At 40.7% G+C, this 12,353-nt stretch overlaps 1 protein-coding gene and 1 non-coding gene across 4 annotated transcripts in view; one reads left to right on the plus strand and one right to left on the minus strand.

The window, feature by feature from the left end:
* Positions 1-230: 230 nt before the first annotated feature.
* Positions 231-302, minus strand: trnaa-ugc. The gene has a single exon. It is a non-coding gene; the product is annotated as a tRNA-Ala (tRNA).
* Positions 237-12,353, plus strand: part of zgc:154054 (Alpha-1,3-mannosyl-glycoprotein 4-beta-N-acetylglucosaminyltransferase B-like) — a 29,085-nt gene continuing 16,968 nt past the window's right edge. The window contains exons 1-6 of one of the 3 annotated variants that reach the window (XM_047352697.1): positions 237-352; positions 2,323-2,487; positions 5,686-5,817; positions 7,218-7,351; positions 9,241-9,287; positions 11,147-11,260. In XM_047352697.1, the coding sequence (XP_047208653.1) occupies positions 2,331-2,487; positions 5,686-5,817; positions 7,218-7,351; positions 9,241-9,287; positions 11,147-11,260 (584 nt within the window). In that variant the 5' untranslated portion in view covers positions 237-352; positions 2,323-2,330. Of the gene's footprint in view, positions 353-393; positions 861-2,298; positions 2,488-5,685; positions 5,818-7,217; positions 7,352-9,240; positions 9,288-11,146; positions 11,261-12,353 lie in introns of those variants that run through there. The other 2 variants (XM_047352695.1, XM_047352696.1) reach the window with 2 other exon arrangements.

The raw sequence follows: 12,353 nt of genomic DNA on the forward strand, positions 1-12,353 counted from the left end.
ATATCAATGCCATATCAGTGCTGTTTGTTTTGTGAGCCGTTTGCCAAATGTGCTGCTGTTCCAAAATGCACAGCTTTCTCAAGGTGATTAACAACTTTTGCGAGCGAAAGCAAACGTATTGCGTGGGGTGCAAAAGAAAAAAATTCCCCCATGTCCCCTCGCGGGCTCCGTACTACCGTAATACTCACTGTGCGTGTATGTGGGGGTTGGGGGGAAAAAGGAACTTCCTATGGAGATGCCGGGGATTGAACCCGGGGCCTCATACATGCAAAGCATGCGCTCTACCACTGAGCTACATCCCCTTAAAGGAGCACTGCCGACATCACGGACTATGAAGACACACATTAGCTGTGTACGTGTAAAACGTTTATGATTTTTGTGTGTTCCAGGCTAAAATAATCCTGTTTTTGTTAAACCACTGGATGTCATGAATTAGGACGTTAATCTTCGCTGTGCTACACCACCGCAGCCAGTCTGCTTCTTTGTATTGTCTTCTCAACCAGCAGATGTCGCAGTGTACCACAGATGACACTTCCATGTCTGGATGGTAGTGACAGTTCTGACACGATTATGTGCCAACGTTTAGCCTACACCTGCGCTCTATGGTGCAGGTGTGTCTTCATCTTCCTGACGTAGCTGAGCTGTGAGCAGCCAGTAACGTTCTTGTAAAAAAAAACTGTGTAATTCACCTGTACACCTGTTTTCCATGGGAAGCTACGGAGAGCAGGCACACGGTAGCTGAGAGGAAGTTCTCCCAGTGAGAAATGAGATGAGGTGTTATCCCCTTCGAGTTGGGTGTTTGTTGGGGGTCGCGTGTTTTCTGTCGCTTTCGTGGATAAAATCCTTTCCAGGTGATGGAGGTAGGTCCAAAACAAGCAAATTAAAACAGCTGTTAAAAACCAAAGAAACTTTTTTTGTTTCTGTTGTTCTACAGCTCGGTTTAGTGTGATGGGGAAATATTTTAAATGAAGCGGATTATTGTAATTTTGAGGCTTGCTACAGTAGTTGTTGGAATTTAAAATGTGTTGCCCCTGCAATACCTGGAAGGCTTCTCCTTTAGGGCCACTAAAAGCTCATTCATTAATGATCGTTATTTCATAACAGCCTTGTATTCTGGTTGGTTTGACTATTTATTTTCCCACCCTAGCCGATCAGCTCCTGTCTCTGCTTCCCCAGTTCAGCCACTGAACAGGTGGATGCCATCATTCTCCTCACAGATCTGATCACATTAACATAACTCCAGAAGCATGTCTGGCTCAGGAAATCTAAATAATGCTGGGAATGACGTGTGGCTAGAAGTTTGACAGAATAACTCATCATAAAACGCCCTATAGCAGCTATTGAAATGGTACATTTCTTCTGGCCATGCAGTTTTCTCACCTTTTCTGTCAATGAACTAATGAACATACATGTGAACAGATATCAGAGTGGCATTTAGTCGTAAGGAATGTACCCTGAACGCTTCCAACCGATAGAAAGAAACTTGTAAGTCAACCACACTGACTTTATGTTTAAACAATTTGAATTTTGTTACTTCCCACAGTGGCACATACCTCTACAGCTGTGCAATATGAATGTCAGACTTTTAATATATCTATTTTTAATTAAAACAGGCTGCTTGCCTAACCTAATCAGAGCCCCATTGGCTGAAAACAACAGCTTTTGTATTCACCTTCAATCCACCACTAATCCCAGATATCTCCATACTTTGTGCCACACTTTTAACATGGTCCTCATTTAATAACCTCCAAGAGTAATACATTAGTTTTATTTGTTTAGTTAAGCTCTTTTAGTCTATGCCTTGAAACATTGTAATGTGTTTTTATAAGTCCTATTATGTAGACTGATAGAAACAAAGTAGAAATGAGAAATCAATCATTTAAATGTAATTGAAGAGAATGCTAACCCTGGGGTTTATTTGATTCTTTATTTCTCTCTAAAGGTATTAATGAATAAATAGAATAATACAGTGCTGGAAAAATGTTTTACCCCCTTTCTGCATTTGTTTGTCCCTTAATTGAAATGAATCATTTGAAAATCGTATTTTGTATTTACACTGTTTATCTTTGTCAAATATTAAAAGTAGTTTAATGATCTAAAACATTGTAGTTTCAGTTTGACTCTGAAGCAAAAACTGGAAAACAGAGAGCAAATACTGTCTCTACAGCAATGTAGCTATGGTAGCATTAACAGTTCTGTTATATTGTTCTTACTCAAGGGGCAGCCTTGTTTGTCTGGATTAAGAACAGAATTTATAAACATATAGTAAGGAGAATCACTATAAATTACATCAAACAGGATCACTTATTCCTGCCACACCAGACCTGCAGATGCTGCACAAGAGACTGTTGGAGGTTGAAGAGCTGGGAGGAAAGGTCAGCAAGGATCTCCACATCGTCCTGGAACAGCTGGGGAACATGACACGAACTGCCAACGTCAGCCATCTCTTGAGCAACACGTCCTGCAGCAACTCTAGCAGCTCCATGGGTGGGTAATGGAGCATTCAGCCTGACCAGGCTAAATATTACATTAGCATGGAAAATGAAAGTTCATAACACCTTAAATATATACAGGGGTTGGACAATGAAACTGAAACACCTGTCATTTTAGTGTGGGAGGTTTCAAGGCTAAATTGGACCAGCCTGGTAGCCAGTCTTCATTGATTGCACATTGCACCAGTAAGAGCAGAGTGTGAAGGTTCAATTAGCAGGGTAAGAGCACAGTTTTGCTCAAAATATTGAAATGCACACAACATTATGGGTGACATACCAGAGTTCAAAAGAGGACAAATTGTTGGTGCACGTCTTGCTGGCGCATCTGTGACCAAGACAGCAAGTCTTTGTGATGTATCAAGAGCCACGGTATCCAGGGTAATGTCAGCATACCACCAAGAAGGACAAACCACATCCAACAGGATTAACTGTGGACCTCAACTCTCCTGTTTCCACCAGAACTGTCCGTCGGGAGCTCCACAGGGTCAATATACACGGCCGGGCTGCTATAGCCAAACCTTTGGTCACTCATGCCAATGCCAAACATCGGTTTCAATGGTGCAAGGAGCGCAAATCTTGGGCTGTGGACAATGTGAAACATGTATTGTTCTCTGATGAGTCCACCTTTACTGTTTTCCCCACATCCGGGAGAGTTACGGTGTGGAGAAGCCCCAAAGAAGCGTACCACCCAGACTGTTGCATGCCCAGAGTGAAGCATGGGGGTGGATCAGTGATGGTTTGGGCTGCCATATCATGGCAATCCCTTGGCCCAATACTTGTGCTAGATGGGCGCGTCACTGCCAAGGACTACCGAACCATTCTTGAGGACCATGTGCATCCAATGGTTCAAACATTGTATCCTGAAGGCGGTGCTGTGTATCAGGATGACAATGCACCAATACACACAGCAAGACTGGTGAAAGATTGGTTTGATGAACATGAAAGTGAAGTTGAACATCTCCCATGGCCTGCACAGTCACCAGATCTAAATATTATTGAGCCACTTTGGGGTGTTTTGTAGGAGCGAGTCAGGAAACGTTTTCCTCCACCAGTATCACGTAGTGACCTGGCCACTATCCTGCAAGAAGAATGGCTTAAAATCCCTCTGACCACTGTGCAGGACTTGTATATGTCATTCCCAAGACGAATTGACGCTGTATTGGCCGCAAAAGGAGGTCCTACACCATACTAATAAATTATTGTGGTCTAAAACCAGGTGTTTCAGTTTCATTGTCCAAACCCTGTATGTGTCAACACATATTGCACTCCAGGCAGTCCTTTGGGATGTGAATATTGCATGCGGTGATATTGCGATGACGATAATGTCGCAATATATTGAGCTGTAGGTCTGCAGAAAAGTTTCTAATAGAAAAACACCATTATGCTATAGAACAAAAGGCTGAGAATGAAATGGTCGAGGACTAAAGACACCTTAGAGAGAGAGCCTTACAGTGAGATGAACTAGAAAAAGGTGTGATTCTCAGTTATGTAACTCACTTCTAAAAGCAAAGGAGTGTCACTAAAGGTTTGGATCAATTTAGCTTTACATAGTTTTGACAAGTAGCCATAGCATAGTTGTCATATCCCTTTGTGGGGAAGAGCAGGGCATCTCTTTCTCAGCAGTTATTCTGCTCTACATTCAAACTCTTTACTCATATCCCCCATGCAAAGTTCTGGCTCCATTCTTTGTTCCCTTGTTCTGTTGGCTTGAAAATGTTTCGTTTCTCAGGTTTAAGATGTTTGGTCTTAGATTTGCGTTGAACGATCACCATAAGCAGTTCAGTGACACGTTGAAACAAAATAATCCATTTCACTAAGGTCTACCTCGTATTTAGGCTTTTCATCCATGAGGACTGTATGCAAGTAGCCATAACTATCGTAAGTAAGTAGACTTACTAATGTTGTACCAAAATAAACCTTTTTGTATTGACCAAAGAAAAACCTGGTCCATTTCACAGCATTTAAATCAGTCACAGGCCATCATCACACAGTAACCTGACTGTTCCCAGAGTCTCTCTAGGGCCTTAAATTGTTTAATCAGAACTGGTGTTTAAGCATTTTCTTACAGTGTTCTTACATTCTGGTCTTTGATATTTCTGTTGTCACGCTTGAGTTCTTTGAGCTTTTCTCGGCACTGTGGTGTGCTGTAAAATCCATGACTTGTCATTCTCTCTGCTACCTTGGCGAACACTTTCTCATGTTGCTGGCATACGGCTGACCACAGCATGGCCAATCAGTCTGTTCACATCACATTCCGGCCCTGCTCAGTCCCAATGGGACCTGCTGATGAGCAGGTCCCAAAAAAGCCAGTAATGGAAACGGTCACAAAACGGGCTGAGTGGAGCTCATGGAAAAGGGGCATTAGTGTGTCTTCCTGCTTGCAGGGAGTGCCAGAGTTATGAATTGGGCTTCAACCAACAGGTCCAGCTGTCTAGGTTTTATGTAAAACAGTTCTCAGGTTTCCCTGTATGATGGCATTTGTTTTTCTATTTGCTTATCTTCATACATCTTCTATTTCATAGATACCAATGCATGTTTGTTTTGTAACGCCTGGTTAGGTAACTCAGACAAAGCACCAAATAAAACAAATAAATTCAGAAGGATCGATCCACGTTAAAATAAAATCTGCTTTGGGAATGAAATCTAGTGTGTATTCGGTGTTGAAAACAGAAAGTTATGTCGTCTGATTCTGTAGTCAGGGCTGGTGTCACATTAAAGGAGCGTGGGAACTGGAAGCTTTGCCTCCATTCTGCTTTTAGAATGATAGAGACATTATGTTTGAGATCACAGTGACATTGGTCATCAGCAGAAAATCTGTGGGAAACTGCTAGAAATTTTGGATCGTTCTACAGCTTATAATGAGCTTTTACAAGGCGACACTTTAAAAACAAAGTGATGACCCAATCCGACTTTAGATGATTTAAAAACCTTGTATGGATAAAGACGTTTTGAGCAAAGAAAACATTCAGTCATTTTGTTTGAGATATTTATTCAAACAGATTTGTTTGAATAAATATCTAATTGTCTTTAAGGAGTTGCTTGGATTTTTGCAATTTCACCAGCTTATGTAAGTGGTGAAGGTTAAATCTCTTTGTTACTTTCTTGCTCATTTTAGTGTCTTTTTGGGTAATATTGTTAAATTTCACAAATATTTATCTTTTATTTATTATGTCATTGTGTTCAACTATAACAGTAAAGCAGCCAAGTGATGATCTGAGCAGGCAGCCATTACATCAGGCCAACATTCATCTGTACATGCCCCACCTCAGAGAGCATCCAAACAGCCTGGTACCTCATGTAGCGCTGGGGAAGGGACGCAGCGGAGGTATGGAGCACACACACTAACACATCCTTCCTCACAAGATATAACATGCATCCTTACAACCTTATAAAGTCATATATATCAGGAGGTCTTTGTTTCTGATGATCCAGCCTTCATATTTGTTTTGAACTGATTTAAAGTAGAGTATGATAGTTGGCCTAATATTCTCCCAAATCCCCAGTCGGTCGTGGCAGATGGCCGCTCACACTGAGCCTGGTTCTGGTTCTGCTGGAGGTTTCTTCCTGTTAAAAGGGAGTTTTTCCTCTCCATTGTTGCTACATGCATGCTCATGTTGGAATTATGATTATTGATTAATTAATATTTATCAAGAAGGGGTGGGGGGGGAGTTGGAAGTTACTGTGCGTCCACAGTTAACTTCAGGAAGGGCGGTCAATCTTCGTCCTCTGGCCTCATTGGCGAAAGGGGAAAATATGATCTGACCATCAGGAGTCGACTGGAACAAAACAAGAAGGGAAAGTTGCGTCCTCTTGAAACTCCGTGGTTGTTCGTTTACGTGTTAACTCTCGTCTTCGATCGGCAAAGTGAAATTTCTGGCCCTCTTATTCCAGAAACCTCTCTCATGAATTTTTCGTTGGCCAACGAAGGAGAATAAATGAAATCCACTTGGGACTCTTCTCCAGAAATGATGCGCTTCAGTTGCTGGTCCGATCTCCAGCTGAAAAGCGTTCTTTAAAGGGGTCACCTTCCTTTATAATCTCCTGTGATGTCAGACTTGGGACGCCCCGTCATATCAGCCGCAGTGGCCGATGGGATTTGTAGTAACGGACTGTCCTGGATACAAAATGGCTGAAAACACCAGAAGGCCTGGTGGCGTCCAGCAACGTGCAAATGGTCCAATATTCAGCAAACAAGTGGTCCAACACTCAGTATGAGGGATTGCTGCAAAGTCAAAGCCAGCGACTGTCCACTGTCTCTACATGCTCATCCAGGAGTGAATGCTACAAGTCACTGACTCGATGCAATCTGCTGGGTTAGACAAACTTTGTAACCAATTTGTATAATAAACTGAATCCGACTGCACTGTTTGATAGTTAAGATTAATTGGAATGGATCTAGCTGACTTGGGATCTGTTTGATTCGATTGAATTGACTTTGTAAAGTGCCTGGAGACAATATGTGTTGTGAATTGGCGCTATATAAATAAAACTGAATTGAATTCAATTTTTGTGATGCTAAGAAACCAAATGGAGCTACCTTTATGAACTTTGGATGCCCTACAGTAACTGTCAAGCCAGGTATGTTGCATAAAGGTGAGAGTTGTATGAGAATAAGCCATGTGGCATCCACTAGGTAATGATAATGTAGGCAGACTGACTGCCATTGGTTGTCATTCAGTGTTGTTTTCTTTCAGTGTGTGTGTCTGTGTGTGTGTCCTCCCACAGTGACCATGGTGCTGGGCATTCCTACAGTGAAGCGTGAGAAGCAGAGTTACCTGACCAGCACTCTGAGCTCCCTGCTCTCAGGCCTGACCTCCTCAGAAAGCAAGGATCTCCTCATCATCATCTTTGTTGCTGAGGTTACAGCTTTTTATTCATATTGATGCTAAACAAATAGACTTTTTGTTTTTGCTACTTGGATGATAACACTACATTGTTTGACTGACAGAGTTTTTAGATGTCCAGATGAGTTCTGAGATTTTTGGGGTTTGATAACCTTGAGTACAAATAGACCAATTTCATAGTATCTTGGTATTTATACAAACATTTTAGTTAAAAAAAGGTCAAATCCGATCTAAATAGTTTTATTTAAAACTGATGAACAATAATTATTCCTGCTGCTGCTAAAAAGATTTAACATATTGATGAATAAAGTTGTAATAATATTAGCTACTGAATTTAAAGTGAAACTAAACCCGATGTAAAAACATAACCCTGGAGGCTGAGGGAGGCTTTATGGAGCCCAGCGGGCCTGAGGCTTATCAGTTCGAGCCGCTGACTCAAGGCGCTGACTCAGTGATGGCTTAAGCCAGCGCTGCCAAAGCAGTGGAGGACAGAATGGGTCCAGATTCTGAGTGGTAAAGTGATGTTAGCAGCATCATTGCTAGCATGGGCTAACATTCAAAGCAGTAACAAACGTTCAGAAAGTTGACATATAGATGTATATTATCTCAAGTAAAGCACACGATTAAAAGTATAAAGCATAAAAACCGATTCTCTTTAACAGCTTCACCTGTGGTAACTGCAGCTCCCCGTCCTCTGTAGAGAACGTTTGTTGTGGGTGTCTCGCAACGAGCGACTGTGGCTCTGTAGGAAGAGTAGTCGTCTTGCAATCAGAAGGTTGTGGGTACGATTCCATATGGCACATCCTGCCATATGTTGATGTGCCCCTGGGCAAGGCACTTAACCTCAAGTTGCCTTGTTGGTGTATGAATATGTGAGTGTTAGTGAGTGCGATTGAGTGAAAGTGGCTCTGGTGTAAAGCACTTTGAGTGGTCTGTATGACTGGAAAAGTGTTGTATAAGTTCGGTCCATTTTCCGTTTACAACAAATGGCTAAATCATCTAAGTACCTACATTAAAATGCTCACTAATAGGGTAAGAAAATGCTAACCTGATAAACACTACGATGAATGCTCGCAATTCCACCTTCTGACTTGCTGACTCGGGACGTGTCTGAGTGAGATGGTTTTATACCAGAACCAAGGGGCTGTGACGTAGACATGTCAAGATGTATCGTTTGTAACCAACAGAGAAATTCAACTGCACCACTGTAACCACTGTCCAACCCAAAGAGGGCAGCATTAAGACCATTTTAGGTCAAATATTGCAGAATTAAACAAATTCACATGAAGAGGTCAAAGTTTGCACAGTAAAATAAAGATAGCACCCTTAAGGCCCCAATGTATGCAGTGCATCTGCAAAACAGAGTTGATTTGGGGTTTAAAAATGTAAATTTTGTCTAAATCTCTAATTAGATGGAATTATGTGTGCTCATCATGCATATTATCATTCTGCTTTTTGGAATGAAACACAGTATATAAATTCTAGAGTATCACGCTGGTTTATTAGACGGGCAGATCTGTGTTCCTCTGTGCTCTACACATCTGTAGAAAACACCAACCTCTGACATCTCATTAAAGTTCCAGCATGCAGCTACACTCTGATTGGGCATGGCATGGCATGGCAGAGGGAGGGACAGACACTCCTCCTGATCCAACACGTTAAGCCAGTTTTTATGTCTGAGCCATTGTTCACTGTGCATATTTTTATTGTAGAGTGTTCCTCATGTTTGAACATTACTGGCACCTGTTCTATGTACTCTAACCAGCACAACAAGCCTGTCTCACACAATAGGAGATCCTTGCCTTGTTCCTTCCTGAGGAAACATTCAGTATGAAATGTCTATTGTTGCTCTTTCATAAATTAACATCACTGACCTTCTCCTTTCTCTCCCTTTGTTAATTTAGACGGATTTAGACTATGTGAACAGCATTGTACAGAATCTCTCGAAGAAGTGAGTGACTTCTAATCGCCTCCCGTGAGGCACATTCATTGTAAATCACTGTTAAATGAGTGTCTTTTATTGCCTCAGCATCACTGGTTTTAAGTTATGTAATGTTTTGTTTGACAAATAAGACAACTACATCACACTCAAACCAACAGAACTGGGCCAGCTCTTAAAAATAAAGTAAATTGTCTCTGGTTACATTAGTGTTGCCTCTAGCAACTACGATGTCTGAATGTTTTTGATTTTTCTTCATCTGAACTAAGCTAACTATAATAACTAAGCTGCTACCCAGATGTGTATAAACAAGAATGATATCTACTACTGTAAGTAATGTGTTAATAAAATCCACTTAGCGAGTTTGGTGCCAAATATTTCCACATATGGCAATAAAAGAAACACCCTGACGTAAATTTGGAAAGTGAAAGTTACATAGATTATTGTTACAAAGCACTCCTTTTTACAAAATATCATTGCTGCCTGAGGGCCGGCTGAACAAAAACTAGCTGCATTGCTATCACATTACATGTGTTTCTAACAAATGTGTTGGGTAAATCCGATCAGTCGTCATGGAGCAGGAGTTTAAAAGGTGCTAATCTGAGGTGATTTACAGTACAGTGTGAAAGTATCCACACCTCTTAAACTTTTTCACATTATCAGCACACCCTTTTATTGGGATTTTATGTGACAGGCCAACACAAAGATGATTTATATATATATATATATATATATCTGAAACATGTAGCTTGTGCAGACCTATTCAATAAATTAGAATATTGTTGAAAAGTTCATTTATTTCAGTAATTTAGCTCATTCAGTGAAACATTATATAGATTATGCACACTGATGTTTTCAAGCCTTTATTTCTGTTAATAATGATGAAAACATGACATTTAAGATTCGAATATTCATCAGACCAATAAAAAAACTTTTTAATACAGAAATGTGGGCTGTTTTCAAAAAAATACTCTTAATGTGACAAACAAACCTCATTGGAACATATATTACAATTTATTGAATATGACTGTATATGTATCTGACTTCTATGACTCAGATCCCCCAAAATGTAAAGAATTTAGAGGTTGGTTAGAGAACCTTAGAGAACAAATAGAACCATGAAGACCAAGGAGCACAGCACAGATCTGGGGTAAAGCTCTGGAGAGGTTTAAAGCAGGGTTAGGTTATTAAGGGTTCTGGTCACAAGACACCAAATCAAACCTTTTTTGTAAAACACTACATATGGCAACATGCTAACATTGCTCATCACCCTGAACACACCTTCCAATGGAGGAAAATAGCAGTGTTGACATCGTGCTGTGGGGACAGGGAAGCTAGTCAGAGTTGATGAGTAGATGGAAGCAGCTCAATACAGGAGAATCCTGGAAGAAAACCTGTCGGAGGCAGCAGAAGACCTGAGACTGGGGAGGAGGGTCACCTTCCAGCAGGACTACAACGCTAAACATACACCCAGTGATAGAAGGAAATGATTTAAATCAAAGCATATCTGTTGTTTAGGCAATGGCCTAGTCAAAGTTCAGTCTTAAGTCCAGTTGAGAATTTGGCGTGAGTATATAAATGTTGACAGATGTTCTCCATCCAGTCTGACTGAGCTTCAGCTGCCTTGCAAAGATGACTAGTCAAGATGCATATCTCAGAGAGTTGCCACGGTAACTGGGGGGCTGAATACACAAACACACCTCACTTTTCATAGATTTTTATTTTTATTTCCACAATATGTAGAAAAACACAGCCAACCTTTTTCTTTCCACTTCACAATAAAGCACTACATTGGTCTGTCATATGATAAAAGCCATTAAAGCCTGATTCCTGTTTCCTTTTGTCGTTGTTAATCCTCTCCTTCTCCGTAGTTTCTCTAAAGAGGTGCAGTCGGGCTTACTGGAGGTGGTCTCCCCTTCGCAGTATTACTACCCCAACTTCAGCATCATCAAAGAGACATTTGGAGACTCCAAGGACAGAGTAAAGTGTGTGTCACAATCTGTATGCATATTCATCTGTACTGTTCTTAAAATAAGAATCTAGAATAGAGCTTCTTGCTCTGGTTAAGCTAAGGCAATGAGCTTTACTGCTTCCTGAACCACACCCAGTATAGCACAAAAACAAAACATATTCCTGGCAGGTGATGAATTTCAGTTAATTCCCTCTGAGTACAGTTGTATCAAGGTGCTTATCTGAGTAATGCAGTTGTGTTTTTGTCTGGAAACGTCATGCATTAATGTTTTACTGTTTTAGAATCATTAACATGAATGGTATGCACAGATTGATCAGCAGTGTTTCTGTATGACTAAATGCTTAGAGGAACATGATGTTTTCCCTGCTGAGGAACATTTCTGGTTCTAGACAGATCTGTTTCTGGAACCTTTCCAGATTTGAATTGTGGTTATTGAGAAGTTTATGGTTTCAGGTTTAAGGTGCTGGATTTTAAAACCAGGGACAAAATTGCCATCTCTTTATCTGTCGGATTGAAGAGATGAGTTTTATTACTAAAATCATTCATGTCTGTCCACTTCCATTATTTTTTTAAATCGTCTTTTTGAATTAGTTGATCTAATCAAACACACCCATGTAACATCCTGAATCCCACTTACAGGGCATGTTTAAGCCGTGGTCTGCTCACAGAGCGCTGTGTCTTATTTTCTCTGCTGCTTCGTTATTGTCACTGCCTTCAGCTGAGCAGCTGGGGAAGATCGGTGTCAAATTAAATCACTTCCTTCTCTGCTGCATACCTCTGATTGACATAGCTGCTGATCATACAGTACAGACCAAAAGTTTGGACACACCTTCTCATTCAAAGAGTTTTCTTTATTTTCATGACTATGAATATTGTAGCTTCACACTGAAGGCATGAAAACTATGAATTAACACATGTGGAATTATATACTGAACAAAAAAGTGTGAAACAACTGAAAATATGTCTTATATTCTAGGTTCTTCAAAGTAGCCACCTTTTCCTTTGATTACTGCTCTGCACACTCTTGGCATTCTGTTGATGAGCTTCAAGAGGTAGTCACCTGAAATGGTTTTCCAACAGTCTTGAAGGAGTTCCCAGAGATGCTT

Source organism: Girardinichthys multiradiatus, chromosome 23, assembly GCF_021462225.1.
Source record: "Girardinichthys multiradiatus isolate DD_20200921_A chromosome 23, DD_fGirMul_XY1, whole genome shotgun sequence".
NCBI lineage: Eukaryota > Metazoa > Chordata > Actinopteri > Cyprinodontiformes > Goodeidae > Girardinichthys > Girardinichthys multiradiatus.